A 27,203-nucleotide genomic window follows, 5' to 3' on the forward strand; every position below is an offset into this window, starting at 1 on the left:
TGAGTAAAGTTCCACCCTATTATCAAAATGCCATATAAGCTTTAACATATTAATGTCATTCTCTTCCAATCCTGCCATGAAAAGCATTTCTCTTGTGAGGTGACAATGCACTCTCCCTGTCTCCCAGTTGTAATCCTGTATTGTCACCTTGCCACATTGATACATATGAGACACTGTGCACAGAATACACTAAATATCATCTAGTTAGTGTTTAGATATTCTTTAAAGTGGTTACAAATCCTTACATATACTCACTGAAAATAACAACAAGCCTCAGGTGGTACACAGAGATACACCTAATCCTCCAACATAAGTTGCAACTGTTTATCTGCTGCCTTCTCTTCTACAGAGCTATTTAATGTACACAGATTAAAGGCTATTTCTGAGCTCCAAAAAGCAGGGGGCATGGATCTGACACACTGCACAGCATACAGCAGGGGTAGGCAACCCCCAGTACACAAAGCCTCTTTTACCGGCACTCTTCCCTCCCCAACAGCAGAGCGGGGAAGTGTCAGTAAGACGCTAATGCATTCCAATCTCACAATTCCCCATGCCGCACCTGCACTGAGGGGGAGGCACTGTGCCCCCACACATTGTAAATGATGGGAAACATTGATTGGTTATCTAACTTTTTTGTATGTGATGGGGAAAAGATTGGGTGCAGTTCTGCTAGGGGGGCAGTCCCTGTTTCCAGGAGGAGGACTGTGATTGGCCACTGCCAAAGTCAATCCAAATCCTGCTAGCCCCGCCCACCATGTGGAGGAAGATGACTCGCTTGGTTGCCACTACCAATCTCAAAGAAGGGATTTCACTGTGATTGAGAAAAGTGTGACAGTTTGTGGAATTACGGTTGAGCTTCTGGGAACTTTGTTAAAAAGAACAAAAAAAATAAAATATATATATATATATATATATATATGCAGTGGCGTAACTAGAAACTTCAGGGCCTCTGTGCAAGAAACCATGGACCTCCCGCCAGGGCCCTTCCCACTGATCTCAGGGGCAGCAGGACCTGGATAGGAGGGGGAAAAATCCCCTCTATTTACCTCCTGCAGCCACTTAATGCCAGAGGGTGAGGAGGAGAAGCAGACTTTTAGTGGCTGCAGGAGAAAAATTGAGGGGATTTGTTCCTCTAAAACTCCCCCCCCTCCCATCCAGGTGTTCAGGGGCAACATTTGCGCTATTGCAATTGTGACCCCTGTAGTTATACCCCTGGGATGAATGGCAGCGGTGGTGGTGGGGGATGGGATTAGTGGCAGCAGTGGCGGCTGGGGAGGGATAGGATCAGTGGCATCGGTGGTGGGGGATGGGATGGGTGGCAGTGGTGAGAGAGCGATGGGATGAGTGACAGCTGTGGTGGTTGGGTGGGGATGGGATCAGTAGTAGCGGTGGTGGTGGGGGGATGGGATGAGTGGCAGCAGTGAGGCGGTGAGGGGGATGGGATCAGTGGCAAGGGTTGTGGTTGGGGGGTGGATCAGTGGTGGGGGGGGTTGAATGGGATGAGTGGCAGAGGTGGTGGGGGGAATGGGATCAGTGGCAAGGGTATTGGTTGGAAGGGGATGGGATCCGTGGCGAGGGCGGTGGTTGGGGGGGGTGGGATGGAGAATGGTATCAGTGGCAGCAGTGTTGTGGTGGTGTGGGGGAGGGGGAATCAGTGGCAGCAGTGTTGTGGTGGTGTGGGGGGTATCAGTGGCAGTAGTGGTGGTGTGGGGGGAGTATCAGTGGCAGTAGTGGTGGTGTGGGGGGGAGTATCAGTGGCAGTAGTGGTGGTGTGGGGGGGAGTATCAGTGGCAGTAGTGGTGGTGTGGGGGGGAGTATCAGTGGCAGTAGTGGTGGTGTGGGGGGGAGTATCAGTGGCAGTAGTGGTGGTGTGGGGGGAGTATCAGTGGCAGTAGTGGTGGTGTGGGGGGTATCAGTGGCAGTAGTGGTGGTGTGGGGGGTATAAGTGACAGTAGTGGTGGTGTGGGGGTATAAGTGGCAGTAGTGGTGGTGTGGGGGGTATTAATGGCAGTAGTGATGGTGTGGGGGGCGTATCAATGTGGCAGTAGTGGTGGTGTGGGGGGGGATCAATTGCAGTAGTGGTGGTGTGGGGGGGCATCAATTGCAGTAGTGGTGGTGTGGGGGGTCATCAATTGCAGTAGTGGTGGTTTGGGTGGTATAAGTGGCACTAGTGGTGGTTTGGGTTGTTATCATTGGCAGCAGCGGTGTGGGAAGGGGGGTTCAGTGGCAGCAGTGGTGTGGGGAGGGATTCAGTGGCAGCAGTGGTGTGTGGGGGGGGTATCAGTGGCAGTGTTGAAATTGAGGGATGGGTGCCACTCACTTGCAGATCACTTGGTTCCCCCTCCTTGATCAGTCTTGCTTGGGTGAGCCGAGAGGATGGGCGGGGCCTTGAGTGAAGGCGGAGTGGGTGGGGACTGTGCCTGTGGGCGGGGACAGAGAAGATGGGCGGGGACCCCAAAGCATCCTTCCCATGTTGGGGACGGATGCCTGGTACGGTTCAGGAGGGGGGGCACGCTATCGCCTCCTCCCTTTTCCTGCGGCCTGCCAGGTTGCATGCTCGGATAAGGGTCTGGTTTGGGGGGGGGAGGCCCCCCGCGCCATTTTTTTTTACATTTTGTCACGGGGTTCCCCTTAAAATCCATCCAAGCCCTGAAGGGCCTAACATTTTGGTGCAGGGTTCACCTTAACCACTTCAATACACTGTGTTATATAAACTACCGTGCCTGCACTGACTGAATATAGAGTCTACATTGAATATATCATCTACGCTAAATGCAGAATATATATATATATATATATATATATATATATATATCTCAAATACACTGCCACTAACTAACCTGCCTGGGTGATCTAGCTCAATCTATCTTCGTCCACACACGATACACGTCCGCTATGTAAACAGCCTTATATAGTGTGGGGCATGGACTTAGTCCCCCTGAGCCATGATTGGCCAAATGCACCCTGCCTTTGGTCAATTATGGCTCTCTCAGCAGAGCGCGCTGTGATTGGCCAAAACATGCAGGTCAGGTGCATGCTTTGGCCAATCACCATACAGCAATGCACTGCAATCTCGCAGTGCAATATGGGGCATTCCACGGCACTCGAATTTCCAATGAACACCCCATAATATTCGCTGTTTGGCGAACGGGCAAACACCCAATGTTCGAGTTGAACTTAAGTTCGACTCGAAAATCGAGCTCATCCCTAATCAAGTATCCAGCAATGAATATTTATCATGTCTCAGCCAATACCTGGAAGGGGGGGGGGGGTCCAGAAGGTGGTTGGAAAGGTGATAAATGTCTGGGAGTCCTAGCCAGAGTGTTCTTCCTCTGCTTTAGGGGTTCCAGTTCTCATAGGGCTGCAGCTCCTGGTAGGCTGCTAGAGGCCTCAGCAGGTGCGGGGCTGAGGGCCGGGAGAAGATTACTAAAGGGACTTTTTCTGGAGGGTACCGTCTGAGAATCCTTATCTAGAGAAAAAGCTTTATCTGTCTCACTGAGGAATTACTGGTGGAAGCTGGATGACAGACAACTCATGTAATATTGAGCAATATTGAGTCTTATTGATTGTAGTTTCATTTGGAGTACCCTTTTCTCTGACCACCTCTCCTGTTTCATGTTATTCAGAAATGAATTCTAAAAATGCATCCACTAGACTGAGCTTGAATTGTCAGTGTGCATGGAACTGTGCTTGTGACTGGCAGCCTCTGTATTAGCAAGGGAGACCTGGGGCAATCTACAGGGACCCCTCTGGGGGTGAGTGCTATGCTAAGCTTGGACCACATACCATGTCTGCTTTCTCTTTCAGGTACCATGGACAACAAGGTCCCGGGAGCTGTGGTTAATGGGGAATCCTTTCCAGCTCAGCCACTGATGGAGAAGGAGCCTCAGGAGCTGAACGAGCAACACATGACAGAGAGAGGACAATGGAAAAACAAGATGGAGTTTGTCTTGTCGGTAGCTGGAGAGATTATTGGATTGGGGAATGTATGGAGGTTTCCATACCTTTGCTACAAGAATGGAGGAGGTACGTCACTACAACAAATACAGACTTCTTAGGAGCAATGAGGATGTGTCGCGTTTGCCTTTGTTCACTTCAAATGGGTTTAGCATTTCCATTCACTCATTTCAAGCCTATGGGAATGCAAAATCTCTTGAAACAAGTCAAGTGCATTTCAGAAAGAGGTCAACTGCAGGTCAAATGCACCTGTCAATGATTTCTGATTGATCGCAAAAGCATTTGAAACTGATGTCATTGACACAAGCTCAAAACCATTTTTTTTATTGTGCTTTCCTCTGTTTCCATTATTAGTTTGTTGTAAAAAGATTCAAGCTGCAATTTATACTCCATAGAGGATGAGTGATTAGATCAGTGACTCCTCTCCCTCCCTTTATATATCTGCATCTGAGGTTTCAGTAAGACCCGGTTCACACTGAGGCAGCACGACTTGCAGCACGACTGCCTCAGGCCACCGGGATCCGACTTTAGCGGCGGCTTGCAAAATGACTTCTGTTTAGAAGTCAATGCAAGTCGCCCCAAAAGTTGTACAGGAACCTTCCATTGCACAGAATGGGACGCAACTTGCCAGGCGGCTAAGTCACCTGACGAGTCGCCCCTGTGTGAACCGGCTCTAAGGCAGACCGAGCAAGCCTGAAGGCCCTGAAGGCAGCCACCCACTAAGCTCTCTCTTTAGGTAACCCATTGTCATACTTTGTCAGTTTGCTGTGGTGGTAAAAATGGGTCATATGCATTTTACTGGGCCGTTGCAGTGTGTTGACACAAAGAATGGACTGACTGTGAAATCAAAAGGGAAAAGACAAGCGCAACCGCCATAGTGTAGTAAACAAAGTGAACAATATTTATTAATAATTAAAAAACGCACTCACAAAGGGACAGCTTGTGCAAAGTGATAAAAGTCAAAACTGCTGCTTCAGCCATGAACAGGGGGAGAATAGCACAGGCAGGATGGAGCTGCTGCTGCAGGAAGACAACCTGACCAGGGATGGAAGCCAGGACCTGGATGGAGAGGATGCCTGACACCGCTGGGAGTGCGCTGGGAAATAGGGACATGTTTCAAAGCACTTCGCTTCTTCTTCAGGCTATCTAATCTAAAATTGTCTACCTGCCGAAAATAAATACAGCACTATAGGGGTGGGTCCAGGAATGGCTGCAACTGCTCACCAGGAGGGTCAAAATGCCACAGGTGCTGGTATTGGGACCCACCTGGAGCCACAAATGCAAGCGTGTAGGACCAAGGGGTGAACTGCTTCACATGGTATATATCCTAATAAGAGCAAATAATAAAGTTGTGGTTGTGTCATAGTAAAACATATACACACACATATACATGTATATATATATATATATATATATATATATATATATATATATATAGCCTTGAAAAAGTATTTATACCCCTTGAAATTGTCCACATTTTGTCATGTTACAACTAAAAATGTAAATGTAGTTTATTGGAATTTGATACGATAGACCAACACAAAGTGGCACATAATTGTGAAGTGGAAGGAAAATGATAAATGGTTTTCCAATTTATTTTCAAATAAATATCTAAAAAGTGTGGCATATATTTGTATGCAACAATTTTTACTGTAATACCCCTAACTAAAATCTAGTGGAACCTATTGCCTTCAAAAGTCTCCTAATTTGTAAATAGAGTCAACCTGTTTGTAATTTAATCTCAGTATAAATAAAGCTGTTCTGTGAAGCCCTCAGAGGTTTGAGAATTAACAAACAGCATCATGAAGGCCAAGGAACACAGTAGATGGGTAAAGGATAAAGTTATGGAGAAGTTTAAAGCAGGGTTAGTTTATAAAAAAAAAATTCCCAAGCTTTGAACATCCCACTGAGCACTGTTTAATCCATCATGTGAAAATGGAAACAGTATGGCACAACTGCAAACCCACCAAGACATGGCCGTCCACCTAAACTGATAGGCTGGGCAAGGAGAGCATAATTCAATAATTGAAGCAGCCAAGAGGACCATAGAACTCTGGGGGAGCTACAGAGATCCACAGCTCAGGTGGTAGAATCTGTCCACAGGACAACTATTAGTCGTGCACTCCACAAATCTGGCCATTATGGAAGAGTGGCAAGAAGAAAGCCATTGTTGAAAGAAAGCCATAAGAAGAATTCTTGTTTTCAGTTTGAGAGAAGCCATATGGGGGACACAGAAAACATATGGAAGAGGGTGCTCTGATTAGATGAGACCAAAATTTAACTTTTTGGCCTAAAAGCAAAACTAAGCTATGTGTGGCAGAAAACTTACACTGTACATCACCCTGAACAACATCCCCACCATGAAACATGGTGGTTACAGCATCATGTTGTGGGGGTGCTTTTCTTCAGCAGCGACGGGGAAGCTGGTCAGAGTTGATGGGAAGATGGATGGATCCAATTTCAGGGCAATCGTAGAAGAAAACCTGTTTGAATCTGCAAAAGACTTGAGACTGGGGCAGATGTTCACCTTCCAACAGGACAATGACCCTAAACATACAGCCAGAGCTACAATGGAATGGTTTAGATCAAAGCATATTTATGTGTTAGAATAGCCCAGTCAAAGTCCAGACCTAAATCCAATTGAGAAACTGTGGCAAGACTTAAAAATTGCTGTTCACAGATGCTCTCCATCCAATTTGACAGAGCTTGAGCTATTTTGCAAAGAAGAATGGGCAAAAATGTCACATTCTAGATGTGCAAAGCTGGTAGAGGCATACCCAAAAGTATTTGCAGCTGTAATTGTAGCGAAAGGTGGTTCTACAAAGCACTGACTCTGGGGGCTGAATACAAATGCTTTCACATATTTGTAAAAAGATTTGAAAACCATTTATCAGTTTCCTTCTACTTCACAATTATGTGCCACTTTGTGCTGGTCTATCACATAAAATCCCAATAAAATACATTTACTTTTTTGGTTGTAACATGACAAAATGTGGAAAATTTCAAGGGGTATGAATACTTTTTCAAGGCACTGTATACACACACACACACACACACACACACACACACACACATAAAAAAACAGTTGTATTGGAATAAAAAAGTATAGTTAATGCATATACATTATAAAAGTGCACAAATAAATATGTATATGTATCTCTCTTGAGACCATACAATAAAAATCTATGAAAAATAGAAATATTTTGGGGAATAAACAAAGACTGGGCACAATGGTCTCTTGGATTAAAACAAACATATAGCATATAATATGGTGTATGAACAGAGACATTTCTGACCACCTGCGAATATATATATATATATATATATATATATATATATATATATATATATATATATATATATATATATATATATATATATATATATATATATATATATATATATATATATATATATATATATATATATACACACACACACACACACACACACACACACACACACACACACACACACACACACACACACACACACATACAGTTGTGCTCATAAGTATGCATACCCTGGCAGAATTTATGATTTCTTGGCCATTTTTCAGAGAATATGAATAACACAAACAACTTTTCTTTCACCCGTGGTGTTAGTGTTTGGCTGAAGCCATTTATTATCAACTGTTTTTCTCTTTTTAAATCATAATTACAACAGAAACTACCCAAATGACCCTGGTCAAAAGTTTACATACCCTGGTGATTTTGGCCTGATAACATGCACACAAGTTGACAAAAAGGGGTTCCAATGGCTATTAAAGGTAACCATCCTCACCTGTGATCTGTTTTCTTGTAATTAATGTGTGTGTGTATAAAAGGTCAATGAGTTTCTGGACTCCTGACAGACCCTTGCATCTTCCAGTGCTACACTGACGTTTCTGGATTCTGAGTCATGGGGAAAGCAAAAGAAATGTCAAAGGATCTGCAGGAAAAAGGTAGTTGAACTTTATAAAACAGCAAATGAATTTAAAAAGATTTCCAAGGAATTCAGAATGCCCATCAGCAGTTTTCAAACTCTAATCAAGAAGTGGAAAATGAGCGGTTCTGTTGAAACCAAACCACGGTCAGGTAGAGCAACTAAAATTTCAGCCACAACTGCCGGGATGCAAAGAGAAACCCATAAATAACTTCAGGTGAAATACAGGACTCTCTGAAAACATGGTGTGGTGTGGCTGTTTCAAGATGCACAATAAGGAGGCACTTGAAGAAAGATGGGCTGCATGGTCGAGTTGCCAGAAGAAAGCCATTACTACGCAAATGTCACAAACTATCCCGCTTACAATACACCAAACAGCACAGAGACAAGCTTCAAATCTTCTGGCACATAGTAATTTGGAGTGATGAGACCAAAATTTTTGGCCACAACCATAAAAGCTACAAGGCCTATGATGAAAGGTTCACCATTCCTACTGTGAAACACGGAGGTGGATTACTGATGCTTTGGGGATGTGTGAGCTACAAAGGCACAGGACATTTGATCAAAATTGATAGAAAGATGAATGCAGTATGTTATCAAAAAATACTGGAGTAACATTTGCCTTCATCAGCCAGGAAGCTACGCATGGGACGTACTTGGACATTCCAACATGACACTGATCCAAAACACAAAGCCAAGTCGACCTGTCATTGGCTACAGCAGAATAAAGTGAAGGTTCTGGAATGGCCATCTCAGTCTTCAACAACCTCAATATCATTGAGCTACTCTAGAGATCTCAAACGTGCAGTTCATGCAAGACAGCCCAAAAATGTACAGGAACTGGAGGCTTTTTGCCAAGAGGAATGGGCAGCTTTACTATCTGAGAAGATAAAGAGCCTCATCCACAAATACCACAAAGACTTCAACCTGTCATTGATGTTTAAGGGGGCAATACACTGTATTAAGAAATGGGGTGTGCAAACTTTTGATCAGGGTCATTTGGGTAGTTTCTGTTGTGATTATGATTTAAAAAGAGTAAACACAGTTGATTGATAATAAATGGCGTCAGCCAAACACTAACCATGAGTGAAAGAAAAGTTAGTGTTATCATTAATATTATGAAATCATAAATCCTGCCAGGGTATGTGAACTTATGAGTACAACGATATATATATATATATATATATATATATATATATATATATATATATATATATATATATATACACACACATACACATACAAACACATAGGGATATAAACATAATTAAATTACTCTGCTTCTAGGAGGACCTTCATGATGTAATAAACAAATATGTCAAAACCATAAGTGACCATGTTCCTGTGTCCTGGATGATAGAGTTATATAGGGTTCTCGCATAATCTCTAACCACATGGGAGAATCAAGATGGAAGATTGAAAATAAAGACATGTCATTGGTAGCATGTCATATACAATGTATGGTATATGGATGGGTGGGGACTATAATGGATCTGCAGGAGGCCCAGGGGGGGGGGGGGGCAATGAATGATGACCAGACACCACTCCTTATAATGGCCAAGATGAAACAGGGCCTGTAGAACTCCAGAATGAAATAGCTCAGGTGCAAAAGATGATTATAAGATGATATTCATATCAAGCTCCTCATTGAGGCCATTGGGGGACATAGTTTTGAGCCTAAATATTCAATAAGTCTCTCTGGAGCACAATGCCTTGAAACATTTGCTCTCTGGCAGGGACCGTGTAATGGATTTAATCACAAACTCTGAGTACACTGGTATCCTTGTGATGTTGCATAGACAATAAACAATATAAAGTAATCTTGCGCATTGGCGTATTAACAATCAGCCTAAAAGCCGACAGTATTATAACAGTGAATGATAAAGTCCAAGAAAATGGTCAAAAAAAAGGAGGGACGGTGGGTTTCAAATAATTATACGGTTCAAAAAATAGAATGGAATATATAAAAAATTAATAAAAGTAACAAGAGTCCATACACGGATATAAATATATCAAAGAAATGTCCACTTCTCCAATATGTCATTTCATAGACTCCACATAATGAATATCCAATAGAAAATGAGCTCACAGAACTCTCACCTCAAATCTGTATGTAACCAGCATGAACACCATAAGGGCAGCCTTTAACCTTCTATTCCTCCATCCTTCATTATGGCATCCCCGTCTTTAAGGAATTATCCAGGAATCATGCATCAAGTACTGGGATTTGGTGATGGACACACCCTGTCCGGCCCTATGTGCTCAAAATCGCCACAGGAGGGCTGGAAGGAAAGGAATGCTTCCAATAGTGCAGTATGTTAAATAACCACAAATAATTTATTAAAGTGGTTGTAAACCCTTACAACCAACTTTGACCTACAGGTAAGCCTAGATTAAGGCTTACCTGTAGGTCCAAGAAATATCTCCTAAACCTACACGGTTTAGGAGATATTTGCCGAAAGACACGCGCCGTAGACAGCGGCGCGCAGGCGCACTGAGCGCACCGCGGTCAACGGCCATATGCCGCGAGTGGCGGCTCCCGTGCGCATGCGCGGGAGTGACGTCATCGTGGCTTCGCCGAATGACAGCGGCGGAGCAGCGAGACCCACCAAGAAGATGGATGCTCCGGACTACAGGGGACAGTGGTGACTTCGCTGGCTCCTGTATCAGGTAAGTGACACATAATGGACTACTATGTGATGCATAGTAGTACATTATGCTTTACCTTTGCAGGGAATGAAAGAGGAAGTAAACTCATCAGGGTTTACTTCCTCAGTCTTTAAGTACAAATGGTTGAACTCAGAACAAAATGAAAAAGCAAAAAAGACTCAAGCAAAAGTGCAGGATGAAAAAACATAAAAGAAAAAATAAATAGTGCCCGTGAAGGGCGTAGGCTAGGCCCTAAGGCCTGGTAGCTAAAAAATTGCCCTGTACTTAGCCAAAAGTGTTGAAAAAGCATAGCTGCCGTGACTCTGTGCTCTATTCTGACGCCCATGTAATACTAAGTGGAACCATGGGGAAACCAGCTCCCAGGGGGCACTGATACTGTGGATCCTCTGCCTTCCCAGCCCATGGCCAGACAAGGTAGACCAATTCAAATAAGTAGGCACTAGGCTCCTCCAATCTTCCTGGGGGGAATTACTTCAGTACCCCACATCCCGTTGGCGCCCCAGTTTCTGTTCCAGCCATCAGAGCCCCCATCAAACCAGCAGGGATACTATACAGCCAACCATTATTACCAAAAGGCCAGAATTAAGCACCCCCTACTGGACACTGAGAATAAATATACACTTGATCTTAGCCAAAAAGGGTGTGGTTGTGGTGCTTTTCAGAATTCAACAAACATTGTGGAGCACAAACGTTAGAGGATGATTCACACCAGTAAGTGCATGGCATGTTGTGAGTTGTGCACACTTGCTAGGATGCATTGTTACAACACAGAGTGTCTTTTAACTTTATACATAAGAGCTCATTGTGATGCGCTGATGCACATTGAAGAGATTTTTGTATGTTGCGTTGCATTAAAATGCAGATATGTACAATTTTTAGTCAATGCATTCCAACACATTGCTGATCAACATAGCATAAAGCAACTAAATGCACTTGCTTGTGCACAAGCATTAAAGCGCATCATAATGCATGTTTAACGTGCACAAATGCATAATCAAAGGTGCGATTAGAGGCCAGACACATACTTGCACCCATGTACAGTGCAAATAGAAATATGATGGCATTAGCCACATGAACCACACCATTAACATTACATTTATTGTCTTACGCTGACTATGTCAATGAGGCCAAAGTGTGCGGCCTGTGCCTAAGCAATGATAACACAGGTAATAGGAAGGTTTGGCGTTTGTATGTTCTAGATAAAAGTGAGCCTGTAAAGATAATCTTTCATGGAATTTTCTTTAGCTCATTTTCTCTGGAATTTTGCAGGATTTGCATTGATTACTGAGCAAATAAGACATTCTCGGCTGAAGCAAACAGAGCACAATGAGAAGAAGTGTGCAGCCCCCCCAGAAACTGACATCTGAGGCAAAGGCTGAGCCAAGGGTTAGGCAGAAAAGGTGGCTTTGGGTGCTATTGCAAGATGGAGAAAAAAAAAGATCAGGACCTGCAACCTATCCTTCAGAAATAGTGCACAGCTCATAGGGGGTCATACTTTGGCCTTTTGGGTACAAAAGTACCTTGTCCCACAACAGTCTAGGGCAGTAATTCCAGAGGGCAGCATCAAACCATAGCATTGAAATCACAAAATTATATATGCTAATTTGAAGAAAATATTACTGAAATTAAAACAGTGTTGTTTTACCAACAGGAAGAATTTAGATGTCTGTTCTCTTTTAATTTAAGGGCTTTCCATATGCATCAGGGAATGGACAGATATGCAGCCTTGACCTAACCATCCAGGTGCCAGATTTACTATTTGTACAGCTACCCAAGAACTCTCTGGCAGCTCATTTATACTAGCCCGGCCCTGGGACCCCCCACTGTCTCATAGATCTGGAGGACATGACTCACTTCCATCTAGCTGTCAATCAATATGCAGTGAATTCATATTTGTCCTTGGCCAGTATTTTCAGGGGGGGTCTTGATCTTGGACAGGGCCCCTTGGTGACTTTTGTCCATCTAGGCATGAGGTCCAGCTTTGGGCATAAATATGAAGGTTTGGAGTTGGGTTAATTTCATTCTACAGACCACAGAGGAAGGAGACTATGCAGTAATCTCTGGATCCACTTTATAAGGAAGGCACAGTGACTTCTATTTAATCTGGGATCTCTTGGTCTGCATGTTCTGCAGATGCCCAAAGTCATGGGATGAGATCATACACTGATTTATCTCAAGGGGCATATTTATAACGCTGCTATGTATGTGGCTTTCACAATATATTGACCAGTGGTGAATCAATCACTGTCATTTAAAACACATGCACCAGGATGATTCACCAGCAGTGAGTGAATATTTGGTAATTGACAAATTTACTGCTTTATATATATAAATATACTCCCAAATGTGTAGATCTGGTTGTGTTTGATGAGCAGTCTGCTGGCTATCTGCTATGAGGGAAACAATTCACTGGGTGGGTTGGTAAACCTGTTGAGATAGCAGCAGAAGCAGTATTCTTTTCACTGGAAGCCCACGGGCAAAGTTCTGTGCGTGAAACAGTAAAGCACAATCACTTGTTCTATCCTGCTAACCATGAAGAAAAATACATCCATATATATTACAAATATGACAGCTCTCATGTACATAAGTATCTCAAAATATATAAATAGAACACAAATAAAATATAAATAAGGAGAAAGCAGAGTGTCAGAGAGCTCACCAGTCTGAAGCTTTACATTTCTCTGTCCAATCACAGGCTGGGGAGGTATCAGACCTGTGATCTTATTGAACTGCAGCAAACAAAAATCAGGTCTTCCTCCCTACCAGCCAGGATTGTGCAGAGCTTTATAAATCTCATAAATGCATGGACAAGAATCCAAATCCTCTGGCAGGTACAAAATTCTCCCATATATGTATTTAATCTCTGTGTTTAGTTGTTTGCTGGAGTTCACTTTTAGGATGCATTGAAATTATTGTCATTATGGGTTTTGGTCAACTGTATTTATATTTTTAAAGCCAAAAAAATAAAAATGCTTTCAAAGATTGTTATATATACTGATATTGACAATCTGCTAAAAACACAGAATTACTGAATTTATAAAAATGGTCAGTTATGACACCGCTTGCTTAGTTCCATCAGTGGCCGGTGTCAGTGACCTGTAATCTGTGTATATTGAGTTTCCTTGAACTCCATATAACATAACCTTTGTACAGACATTTACATTCATGCTGTCATAGGTATGTTACTCATGGTACCTGGCATTATAATGCTGAATGCATATGGATAGTATATTCACCAACTATCTCTAATTACAAGGGTCTGTGACTAATCATGACATAAATAATGAAATGAAAAAAGCCATGTGTTGCAGTCTTTCACCAACATAATTTGTTTTATTGAGCCTTTCCCACTTCCTGAAACAGAAGGTTTCAAGATTTCTATAATGAAATATGGGGATACCCTACTGACCACACCCACAAAACCCATGCCCCTATTTGTAGCGACGATAACAAAATTACCACAAATCAATATGGTTGCACAGTACAGATAGTTTCATTGTATGTGTGGCTGGCTCCAGCAGCACCATATTGGGGTGGTGCTTGTGTCTCTTAGTGGCACCGTCACGAACATGGCTACCCAACAGCACAAGATAATGGAGAGCTCAGGGGTGTTGGTGGGACAGTGAAAGACCTGGGCCAACCTTGGGCACTCACTCAGCTATACGTGCCATGACAACTGTTGGGTGTGGCCAAATTGCAGTGGGAGGGGTATAGTTAAATAAAAACTGAGCCTACTCTGCTCTGTGCCAAGAATAAGTATAGCACGGAGTCCAGGGGTCAGGAGTAAGTAATGCACAGAGTGCAAGGTCAGGAGTAAGTAATGCACAGAGTGCAGGGGTCAGGAGTAAGTAATGTACAGAGTGCAGGGGTCAGAGTAAGTAATGCACAGAGTGCAGGGGTGAGAGTAAGTAATGTACAGAGTGCAGGGGTCAGGAGTATATAATGTACAGAGTGCAGGGGTCAGGAGTATGTAATGTACAGAGTGCAGGGGTCAGAGTAAGTAATGCACAGAGTGCAGGGGTGAGAGTAAGTAATGTACAGAGTGCAGGGGTCAGGAGTAAGTAATGCACAGAGTGCAGGGGTCAGGAGTAAGTAATGTACAGAGTGCAGGGGTCAGAGTAAGTAATGCACAGAGTGCAGGGGTGAGAGTAAGTAATGTACAGAGTGCAGGGGTCAGGAGTATATAATGTACAGAGTGCAGGGGTCAGGAGTAAGTAATGCACAGAGTGCAGGGGTCAGAGTAAGTAATGTACAGAGTGCAGGGGTCAGGAGTATGTCATGTACAGAGTGCAGGGGTCAGGAGTATGTCATGTACAGGGTGCAGGGGTCAGAGTAAGTAATGTACAGAGTGCAGGGGTCAGAGTAAGTAATGTACAGAGTGCAGGGGTCAGAGTAAGTAATGTACAGAGTGCAGGGGTCAGAGTAAGTAATCTACAGAGTGCAGGGGTCAGGAGTAAGTAATGCACAATGGCGAAGGCTAATGTCTTTTGAGGTTAAACCCTCTTCTTCCGTTCAGCACTTATACATAGCTATTGTACTAGCATAGCTATGCTACTATAGCATAGTTAATAGAGCCACTGGTCATATACCTGACTAAAGCTGGCTTCTGGTTTATGCATATGAGCTCCTCATCCAGTTTGGTTTGTGAGTGTAACTATATGTGTTTATTAGTTTAATAAATAGTACCTGGGGTAATGCACGAGGCTGATGTGCCCTTCTTGCTTCTTGTTTATTTTGTTTGCAAAGTGGTTGTAAAGCCTAAACTTTTTTACCTTAATGCATTCCCTACATTAAAGCGGAAGTAAACCCGCTGACGTTTTGTTTTTTCAGACCTGCAAGGGAAAAGTCATAATGAGCTAGTATGCACCACATACTAGCTCATTATGAAATACTTACCTTAGAACGAGGCCCCAACATCTCATCCGATCCAGGCTGAGAAAGCTGACATGTTCCCTCGGCGTGTCTTCCAGGCATCGCGGCTCCGGCGCTGTGAGTGGCCAGAGCTGAGCTATCGTCACTCCCGCGCATGCGCAAGGGAGATTTCTTCCTGGCAGGGTCGGGTGTCTGCCAGACTTTCAGCCGAGAATCCCCTATGCGCATGCGCCGCTGCAGTCAGTGGCGCATTGCGAGGTAATATCTCCTAAACCATACATGTTTAGGAGATTTTTTTTACCTACAGGTAAGCCTTATTATAGGTAAATATAATAAGGTAAAAGTTATAAAAAAAGACTATACAACCGCTTTAAGGTAAAAAATGTTTCAGTAAGTGTATTGCCTGACTGACACCCTGCAACTACAATCTCGGTAAAGACTCTCCGACAGAGATTCTTTGCTACGTGATCAGCCGATCAGCTGCTCCTCTGACATGGGGGGTCTGTGCTGATTGATTATCAGCGCAGCCCCCCCCCCCCCCCCAGATGATGCCGACACTGGACCACCAGGGACGCCACCAGACCACCAGGGATGCCCAGCACAAGGTATGCCACCCTAGACCACCAGGCATTCCAGTCAGTGCCCACGATGGATGCCAATCAGTGCCCACAATGGATGCCAATCAGTGCCCACAATGGGCATCACTGATTGGCATGCATTATTGTTTGGCACTGATTGGCATCCATTAGTACAGTATGATACAATACAATGCCGCCTATCAGTGCCTATCTGTGCCGCCTATCAGTGCCCATCTGTGCCACCTATCAGTGCCCATCTGTGCCACCTATCAGTGCCCATCCATGCCGCCTATCCATGCCCATCTGTGCCGTCTATCCATGCCCATCTGTACCGCCTATCCATGCCAATCCGTGCCAGCTATCAGTGCCAATTTTTGCCACCTATCAGTGCCCATCAGTGCCACCTATCAGTGCCACATATCAGTGTCCATCAATGCCACCTCATCAGTGCCACCTCATTGGTGCCCATCAGTGCCGCCTTATCAGTGCCCATCAGTGCCCATCAGTGAAGGAGAAAACTTACTTATTTACAAAGTTTTGAAACTGAAACAAAAAAAACATTTTTTTTTTAATTTTCGGTATTTTTTTATTTGTTTAGCAAAACAAACACCATCAAACACATCAAACACATCAAACACCACCAAAAGAAAGCTCTATTTGTGGGAAAAAAATGATAAAAATTTCATTTGGGTACAGTGTAGCATGACCGCGCAATTGTCATTCAAAGTGCGACAGCGCTGAAAGCTTAAAATTGATCTGGGCAGGAAGGTGTTTAACCTCCCTGGCGGTATGATTAGTTCTGATTTTAGGTGCTGAAAGCGGTACAATTATTTTGCATGGAAATTTGGCATTTTATATTGTAGGCCTGCAATTCTTAGGAATAACTCTCTTAAATCTGTTCAAACCAGAGTCTAGCAGACATCCTGGGTATGATAAAATTTATAATATAATAAATAATGATAATAAATAATAATAAAAATTATTCAATAATGTAATCAAATCCAAAAACACTGAAATTTGCTCATTTGCAGAATTGTCGCTGTCATTAGATTTAGTGTTTGATGACGAATTTCCCCACAAATCGCTATCGCTCAATTCTGCAAGTGATTATAATTTATTATCGCTGTTTTCTAGTTGGTCTAAAATCACTTTTGACATAAAGGGACACTTTTTGGTTGCTATGGACAATCTCCAAATTCCAGGCAGAAAAAACACTATTTATAATATAAAAGTACATGCAGGGCACTGCACAGACCACTAGCGACAAAGGGGGGGGGGGGGGGGTGTATTTTTTTTATATAGTACTGTAATCTGTAAGATTACAGTACTGTGTGTGTTTTGTGTGTTTTTACTTTTTTGAATTTGGCGCCGATCTCCGCTCCCGTGCGCCGTAACATCGCAGGGAACGGAGCTCGACGCCACTCGGGCACTGTGTGAATCGAGCGGAGGACAGCTCGCACACACAGTGCGGAGGACATCGCTGGATCCAGGGGACAAGGTAAGTAACCTCTCCCTGTATCCAGCGATGCGATCCCGAGTCTGGCTCAGGGTTACCGCTCGTGGTACTGAAATCCCAGCCCGAGCCAGACTCGGGATCACCACCAGGGAAGTTAAGTGCCCTGTATTGAAGTGGTTAAAGAAAAAAAAAGAAAATTTTTTAAAAAGATCTAAAACACTATTTTGTAGATTTTCAGACAGCAGTGTAATAAAATATTATGCATGACAGAATCCCTTCTCATAGGCAGGTAGTTTTAGACAAGTTACCTGCACCTGCTGTCGCTTATACTGGCCATTAGGGATGAGCTTCGTGTTCGAGTCGAACATACGTTTGACTCGAACATCGGCTGTTCGCCCGTTCGGCGAATTCCGAACGTTATGGGCCGTTTGCGCCAAATTCGTGTGGCGCTCACGGCCCACAATGCACTGCGATAGTACACGCCCCACACTATATAAAAGGCGCCAGCGCCGTGGCCTTGTGTAGTGTGTTGGTGTCTGTAACAGTTAGTGGGTGTTGTGTGTACCTTCAACACAGTATACACCGATCGTTATCGGACGATTTTTAATTCTTGCTCTTCTGTGGTGGTTGTTGTCTGCGTGCCCTGACCACAGTATACACCGCTATATTCACCTATATAGCTAACTATCTTACTCGTTTTAAATAGAGCTGTCAGTCAGTGTTAGGAGATTGTGCGTGCTGTCTGCGTGCTCTGAACGCAGTATACACCGCTATATGCACCTATATAGCTAACTATCTTGCTTGTTTTAAATAGAGCTTTCAGTCAGTGTTAGGAAATTGTGCGTGCTGTCTGCGTGCTCTGAACGCAGTATACACCGCTATATCCACCTATATAGCTAACTATCTTGCTTGTTTTAAATAGAGCTTTCAGTCAGTGTTAGGAGATTGTGCGTGCTGTCTGCGTGCTCTGAACGCAATATACACTGCTATATCCACCTATATAGCTAACTATCTTGCTCGTTTTAAATAGAGCTTTCAGTCAGTGTTAGAAGATTGTGCGTGCTGTCTGCGTGCTCTGAACGCAGTATATACCGCTATATCCACCTATATAGCAAACTATAATGCTCGTTTTATATAGAGCTTGCAGTCAGCGGTAGGAGATTGTGCATGCTGTCTGCGTGCTCTGAATTGCAAACAGATTCTACTTAACACAACAAACCTACACAGTCCCTGTCTTGTTTGCACCGCCTGTATACTGCTGTTCTGAGTATATAGGGCCTGGGGGCCACACGTATTTCCTTTTTTCAATATGGGTACGGGGTTCCCTTTAATATCCATACAAGACCCAAAGGGGCTGGTAATGGGCAGGGAGGGCTACCCATGCCATTTTTCTCAATGATTTTCAACCATATTGCAGGAACCAGATATAACATTAAAACCGCAAGCAGTTTTAAATGACATTATTTCCGTTAAATGTCATTTTGTGCAGGGACTGTTCTAAACACAGGAAACACGTGGCACTTCACAGGCATACTACAGACACCCCCCAGGCATGATATTTAAAAGAATATTTCACTTTTTTTTTCCACTTTAATCGTCATTAAAATCAGTGCTCCCGCCAAAATGGCCATTTTTAAAAGTTTTTTTTTTCATTGACCCATGTCCCCTGGGGCAGGAGCCAGGTCCCCCCACCACAGTATACACTGCTATATTCACCTATATAGCTAACTATCTTGCTCCTTTTAAATAGAGCTGTCAGTCAGTGTTAGGAGATTGTGCATGCTGTCTGTGTGCTCTGAACCCAGTATACACCGCTATATCCACCTATATAGCTAACTATCTTGCTCGTTTTAAATAGAGCTTTCAGTCAGTGTTAGGAGATTGTGTGTGCTGTCTGCATGCTCTGAACGCAGTATACACCGCTATATGCACCTATATAGCTAACTATCTTGCTTGTTTTAAATAGAGCTTTCAGTCAGTGTTAGGAAATTGTGCGTGCTGTCTGCGTGCTCTGAACGCAGTATACACCGCTATATCCACCTATATAGCTAACTATCTTGCTCGTTTTAAATAGAGCTTTCAGTCAGTGTTAGGAGATTGTGTGTGCTGTCTGCGTGCTCTGAACGCAGTATACACCGCTATATGCACCTATATAGCTAACTATCTTGCTTGTTTTAAATAGAGCTTTCAGTCAGTGTTAGGAAATTGTGCGTGCTGTCTGCGTGCTCTGAACGCAGTATACACCGCTATATCCACCTATATAGCTAACTATCTTGCTTGTTTTAAATAGAGCTTTCAGTCAGTGTTAGGAGATTGTGCGTGCTGTCTGCGTGCTCTGAACGCAATATACACTGCTATATCCACCTATATAGCTAACTATCTTGCTCGTTTTAAATAGAGCTTTCAGTCAGTGTTAGGAGATTGTGCTTGCTGTCTGCGTGCTCTGAACGCAGTATATACCGCTATATCCACCTATATAGCAAACTATCTTGCTCGTTTTATATAGAGCTTGCAGTCAGCGGTAGGAGATTGTGCGTGCTGTCTGCGTGCTCTGAATTACAAACAGATTCTACTTAACACAACAAACCTACACAGTCCCTGTCTTGTTTGCACCGCCTGTATACTGCTGTTCTGAGTATATAGGGCCTGGGGGCCACACGTATTTCCTTTTTTCAATATGGGTACGGGGTTCCCTTTAATATCCATACAAGACCCAAAGGGGCTGGTAATGGGCAGGGAGGGCTACCCATGCCATTTTTCTCAATGATTTTCAACCATATTGCAGGAACCAGATATAACATTAAAACCGCAAGCAGTTTTAAATGACATTATTTCCGTTAAATGTCATTTTGTGCAGGGACTGTTCTAAACACAGGAAACACGTGGCACTTCACAGGCATACTACAGACACCCCCCAGGCACGATATTTAAAAGAATATTTCACTTTTTTTTCCACTTTAATCGTCATTAAAATCAGTGCTCCCGCCAAAAAAAACTTTTCCTGTTCGAACAAATATTTGTACAGGGTATCTGGTTTTCATTTAGACATTACATTCATTTTAAAATTGAATTTTACAAGCAAGTAAACTTTCGAACAAGATTTGACCATTCGTCGAATGTACAAAGATATTTCATACAAATATCTGTACGAATATGCATTGTCCAAAAATCGATATGTGTATGGCCGGCATAAGATTTGGCTGCATGTTTTTTTTTATCACCTTTCGTGATGGGATTAAATAAACAAAAATTATCCCTTTATATTACAAAAAAAGAGACATTTTAATTGTAATGCCTGGCGAACACAGGGAACACACCCCAGCAGGCTGAATCAAAAAAAGCGAGGGGCTCAATGTACTAATTATATGATGTTATATATATATATAACATATATATATATATGATTTGGTATATTTTCTATATTTTTTGGGATGCATAGAATGCACTTTTTGGTTACGTTCTATTGGCAGATAGCATGTCTAATTTTATTTTTTACATTTTTATAATGGACAATAAAAAAAATTAGTAGAATACTACATGGCTATGTGTTTTACTTCAAATTACATTTTGGAAGTAGGCAGATACATAAAAAAAAAAATACAATTTAAAATTAACAAAGAACACCAACATAGTTGTATCTTTGTTCTTAAAAACTACGGAATAATGGTGTTGTGGTAACTTTCCCAAATAATAAAAAAAGGCAAATAATATTATTCTTGATATCACTAGAAAAAAAAAGCCTTTGAAAATTTGTTTGCAATAACTCCATCAGTATCACCAGCAAAGCAGCTTCATTATTATCCCATTAAAGTAGAAGAGAATGTGCGCTGCATTTCGAGATTTCATAATTTGCCGCGTCACGAATGTTAATTCTCCATTACGAACGCTAGTTTACAAGACCGACCGCTTCTGGCTCATCCTTGCTTCCGATCATGCGTGTTTGTACTTTGGACTTTTGTCCGACGGACTTGTGTACACATGCTCGGAAAACCCAACAACAGACATTTGTCCGTGGAAATTTGAAAACCTGCTAGCCAACATTTGTTGGTGGAAAGTCTGACAACACTTGTCTGATGGAGCATACACACGGTCGGATTTACCGACAACAGCCTGTCATCAAACATTTCCCGTCGGAAAGTCCAATCGTGTGTACGGGGCTTTCCAGTATTGTGGGACAAAAAACATTTTTTTTGCTCAGTCATGCCCCATTGCATTGAGCAAAATTCCTGTTGCTGTTGTGTTGCTCTGTGTCTGCAGTGCAATATACTATTTTAACCAGTAGATGGTGCAAGTACACATGTACAGAAAGGTACTTTACCCCAGAGGGGATAAAAAAATTGGTGGGATTAGGTGAATGTCCAGCGAATGCCCAATAAACTATATTTTCATCAAATGCAGTCAGGTCTCCTGGGGATCATCTCTAAGGCTGGGTTACTGCGGAGATGTCTGAACCTGCTTCCTAGAGAACCGGTCACAATCTCTTGTATCCAATTCCCAATAGTGTGAACCCAGCCTTAAAGCAGAGGTCCGCCCAAGAAAAAAAATAAAAATTAAAAGCCAGCAGCTACACATACTGCAGCTGCTGGCTTTTAATAATCGGACACTTACCTGTCCTGGAGTCCAGTGATGTCGGCACTGCAGTTGATGTTTCCATCAGCTGTCAGGTGCTGCCGTTGCCATTGCGGGTAAGGGAACCCGGCAGTCTAGCCTTACGGCTTCACGCTAAGAACCCTGCTGCACATGCGCGAGGCCCCAGTCCCCTCTCCTACTGGCCCGGCGACAGAGGGAGGAGGGGGCCCTGCTGTGATTTCACGGGCCGCAACCCAGACTCCCGGAAGTAGGAACAGGATACCTGTCAAAGACAGGTATCCTGTCCCCCCGAAAGATGCCAGTTGTGGCATCGGAGGGGGAGAGGAGACAAATGAGCGAAAGGTCCATTTTTGGGTGGAACTCCGCTTTAAGTTCAACAGTTATTCTAATACTGCTTCATGGGAGCATACAACAATATCCAAAACTATGGAAGAGCCACAAGGTCATTCTGAAAGAAAGTAAAAAAATCTATGAAACAAAGTTCTGACTTTTAATCTCAAAATTCTATCTTTACAGTCAGGGTTCTTACTTGTAGCCTAGGTTCACATTGGCAGCAGGAATGAAATTGTGCGAGTTCAGCTGAACTCGCACAATTTTATTCACGCATGTCAGTCCGACTTTGGGGGTGATTTCAAAGTCATGTTTGCAGATTTCTGCACAGATGTCTATTGAAATCGCACCCCAAAGTCGCCAAAAGTAGTACAGAAACTTTTGCTGCAAATGTGGCGTTGCACCAATTAGGACAGTGCCATTGCCGGCAATAGCCACCAATTTGGCATGCCAAATCGCTGCAATGTGAACCAGGGCTGAATGTCAAAGTTCTTAATTTTATTCACTTAATTTTGACTTTGAAACTCATATTTGTGCCTGAAACTCAGGATTCTGCCTTTTATTCTCAGAATTCTGACTTTGCAACTCAGAATTTTGACTTTTAAAATATAAATGTTGAGTTTTCATTAAATCTGAATTCTGAGATAATTAAGTCAGAATTCAAATTTTAATGTTATAATTTTAACTTTCAAAAAGTTTGAGCTTCATTCCAAGAATTCTACATTTTTCAGCATTCTGATTTTTAACCTCCGAGTTCTGGCTTTTCATTAAATCCTAATTCTGAGGCCATAAAGTACGAATTTGCATTTTTATATGCAGAAATCTGATTTTGAAACACAGAATTCTGACTTTAAAAGTCAAAATTTTGCTTCATTGGTGGGACAGATAAGAAAGCAGGTTATAGTGGTGGGGTAGATGAGCAGATGGTTTCAGTGTTAGGACAGATGAGAAGGTGATTCATTAGTGAGACAGAAGAGCATGGGGATATGGCGGTAGAGCAGATGTGCAGGGAGGTACAGTATTGGGGCAGATGAGAAAAGGTGTACATTGATGGGCAGGAGCGTGCCTAGAGCATTTGGCACCCGGGGCGGATCCTATATCTGGCACCCCCCACCTTAAAATGTAAAAACACCCCACTGTGCCCCCTGCATACCTCTGCATCTTTCAATATCTTTTTGTCACTACTGTGTACCCCCCCCGCTCCACAACTGCACCTCTGGACCCCTTTAAATTACACAGCACCCTGCACCTCTGGACCCCTTTACATTACACAGCACCCTGCACCTCTGGACCCCTTTACATTACACAGGAACTTGCACCCAAGGACCTCTTTACATTACACAGCACCCTGCACCTCTGGACCCCTTTACATTACACAGGACCTTGCACCTAAGGACCTCTTTACATTACACAGCACCCTGCACCTCAGGACCTCTTTACATTACACAGCACCCTGCACCTCTGGACTCCTTTCCATTACACAGCCCTTGTACCTCTGGACCCCTTTACATAACACAGCACCCTGAACCTCCTGACCCCTTTACATTACACAGCCCTTGTACCTCTGGACCCCTTTACATTACACAGCACCCTGCACCTCTGCACCCCTTTACATTACACAGCCCCTCACAGCTCTGGACCCCCTGCATGTTACACAGACCCCCTACAGTGCAGACCTCCCTCCCTACCGTACAGACCCCCATCTACAGTGTAGACACCCCCTACACTACAGACCCCCCTACAGTACAGAATCCTCCCCTACTGTGCAGTCCTTCCTACAGTACAGACCCCTCCACCCTACAGCACAGACCCCCCTACAGTACAGACTCCCCTACAGTACAGACCTCTCCCCCCTACAGTGCAAACCCCCCCTACAGTACAGAATCCTACCCTACAGTAAGAACTCCCCTACAGTACAGACCCCCCCCCCTACTCTACAGACCCCCCCTACAGTACATAATCCTTCCCTACAGTACAGACCCCCCTACAGCGCAGAATCCTCCCCTACAGTACAGACACCCCCTACAGTGCAGACCCCCCCTACAGTACAGTATCCTCCCCTACAGTACAGACCCCTCCCCTCTACAGTGCATACCCCCCTTCACTGCAGACCCCCCTACAGTGCCGAATCCTCCCCTACAGTACAGACCCCTCCCCCTACAGAGCAGACCCCCCTATAGTACAGACCCCTCTACAGTGCAGGACCCCTCCTACAGTGCAGACCTCTCTACAGTGCAGGACCCCCCCTACAGTGCAGGACTCCCCTACAGTGCAGGACCCCCCTACAGTGCAGACCCCCCCACAGTAAAGAACCCCCCCACACTGCACAGACACCCCTAACAATACAGCCCCCCCCCACAGACCCATACTGTACCTTGGAAAACACACGGAGAGCCCAAGGCAGTGGCATTGCAGGGGGGAGGTGCGAGCAGCACCCGAGTGACACCTGTCGGCTCAGTGATCCAGGAACCGGTGCAACAATTCCCTTCTCTCTGTGGTCGCATCGCGCCGTTCTGATCAGTCGCGGCAGCGGCTGTCACAGCCGAGCAGAGTGAAGCCGCCTCCCCCTCCTCCTGCATGCACAGCACTGTGTAGACATAAAGGAGGAGGGGGAGGCGGCTTCACTCTGCTCGGCTGTGACAGCCGCTGCCGAGACTGATCAGAATGGCGCGATGTGACCACAGAGAGAAGGGGATTGTTGCGCCCGGTGTTCTGCTATTTAGTGTCCGGCCATCATATAGCGTCCGCACCGTACTGCGCATGCGCAGTGCGGAGCAGACGAAGCTTCGGAAAATCTCCGAAGCTGAACGGCGCCTGCGCCGTGAGTGGAGGTGGTAGCCCCACCATCCAAACAGATATAGGGTTGTGAATATTAGAGGGCCCCTCGCGGGCGAGCTTCGCTCGCCACGCTTCGGGCTCAGCCTCGCTGCGCTCGGCTCTTTTATATTCCTACTCTGTGTCCACTTGGATAGTGGGGATAGAACCTGGACTCACGGCGCAGGCGCCGTTCATCCTCGCCAATTTTCGGAATCTGTGTTGCTGTGTACTGCGCATGCACAGTACACAGCGGACACTATCGGATGGGGGACCTTATATGATAAGACACCGGTCCCGGATCACTGAGCCGACAGATGTCACTCGGGTGCTGCTTGCACCTCCCCCCTGCAATGCCAGTGCCAGTGCCTCGGGCTCTCTCTGTGTGGTCTGTCACCGCGCCACTGCCTAACCTGCGGCGCTGTCTCCTCTTCAGTTGCGAAGGGGGAGGGCGCTGACCTGACACCCCCCCCAGTGTGTGGCACCCGGGGCGGTCCATCCCCCACTTAGTACGCAACTGTTGATGGGGTAGATGAGCAGCAGGGTTACAGTGGCCGGACAGAAGAGCAAGAGGGTACGGTGATAAGGATGATGAGCAGGAGGTACAGTACTGGGAGGGATGAGAAGGGGGTTCAGCGGTAGGACAGAAAAGCAGGGGGTTACAATGATGGGGCAGATAAGCAGGGGGTCACAGTGGTGGGACAGATGAGCAGGGGGGTTCAGTGTTGGGACAGATGAGCAGGGGGTTCAGCGGTGGAACAGATGTGAAAGGAGGTGCATTGGTGGGACAGATGAGAAGGGGGTTAAAGTGGTTGGGCAGAAGAGCAGGGGGGTAAAGAGGTGGGGCAGAGGAGCAGGGGGTACAGAGGTGGGGCAGATGTGCAGAGGAGAAAGGTGGTACAATGGTGGAACACATGAGCAGGGGGCTACAGTAGTGGGGCAGAAGAGCAGGAAGAACAGAGGTGGGACAGAAGTGCAGGAGGTACAGTGGTGGGGCAGATGAGCAAATGAGTTCAGTGTTAGGACAGATGAGAAGATGGTTCAGCGGTGAGACAGAAGAGCATAGGGGTACGGCAGTCGAGCAGATGTGAGGGGAGGTACAGTGGTGGGGCAGATGAACAGGGGGTTACAGTGATGGTTCAGAAGAGCAGGGTGGTACAGTGGTGGGGCAGATGAACAGGGGGTTAAAGTGATGGTTCAGAAGAGCAGGGTGGTACAGTGGTGGGGCAGATGTACAGGGGCTTACAGTGGTGGTGGCAGATGAGAAAGGGGGTTACAGTGGTGGGGCAGATGATCAGGGGGTTACAGTGATGGGGCAGGTGAGCAGGGGGGTACAGTGGTGGGGTAGATGCAGTGGCGTATCTAGGGTATGGCACATATGGCAAGTACCATAGGCGCCATATGAAGGGGGCTGCTCGTGAGTGGCTGGGCAGCAAGCAGTGTTGCCAACTGCGGGCACCCGTATTTTTCAGCAGTCTCCAGAGCAGCCTGATCCGATCCTGTATTTGGCCAGTGGGCGGGGCCGCCCAGCCCCGAGGGCAGACTTGACAGAGGCTGGGTGGGTGGCGTGCTACTACTAGTGGTAGGCAAGTGATGTCATGGTGCATCCCGCCAAGCATGCCAGAATTTTAAAACAGTCACCAAGAGCAAGAGGTGAGCTGTGCAGGAGGAACGGAGGAGTCCTCGTAGTGGTTTGAGTGTCCTGACGATCCAGAGAGTTGGGGACAGAGTGACAGCATGAACAGACCAGCCCAGGGCAGGCAGGCACCTCTTACGGTAATAAATAGAGGAGGTGATGGAGGCAGGAAGGGTGGATCGTGGAGGCAGGAGGGACGGTGTGGTGGTGACAGGAGGGACGGTGTGATGGTGATAGGAGGGATGGTGTGATGGAGGCAGGTGTGATGGAGGCAGGAGGGATGGTGTGATGGAGGCAGGAGGGATGGATCATTGAGGCAGGAGGGATGGTGTGATGGTGACAGGAGGGATGGTGTGATGGCGACAGGAGGGATGGT

General features: G+C 44.9%; 1 protein-coding gene across 2 annotated transcripts in view; it reads left to right on the forward strand.

Moving 5' to 3' along the window:
• The window catches only part of SLC6A13 (solute carrier family 6 member 13), a 145,790-nt gene that overhangs the window by 76,300 nt on the left and 42,287 nt on the right, over positions 1-27,203 (forward strand). For both annotated transcript variants that reach the window (XM_077468955.1, XM_077468956.1), the window contains exon 2: positions 3,808-4,026. In XM_077468955.1, coding sequence (XP_077325081.1) covers positions 3,808-4,026 — 219 coding nt within the window. The remainder of the gene's footprint in view (positions 1-3,807; positions 4,027-27,203) is intronic.

The sequence above is a fragment of the Lithobates pipiens genome, unplaced genomic scaffold, assembly GCF_037356315.1.
Source record: "Lithobates pipiens isolate NorthernLeopardFrog02 unplaced genomic scaffold, aLitPip1_a1.2 Scaffold_8, whole genome shotgun sequence".
NCBI lineage: Eukaryota > Metazoa > Chordata > Amphibia > Anura > Ranidae > Lithobates > Lithobates pipiens.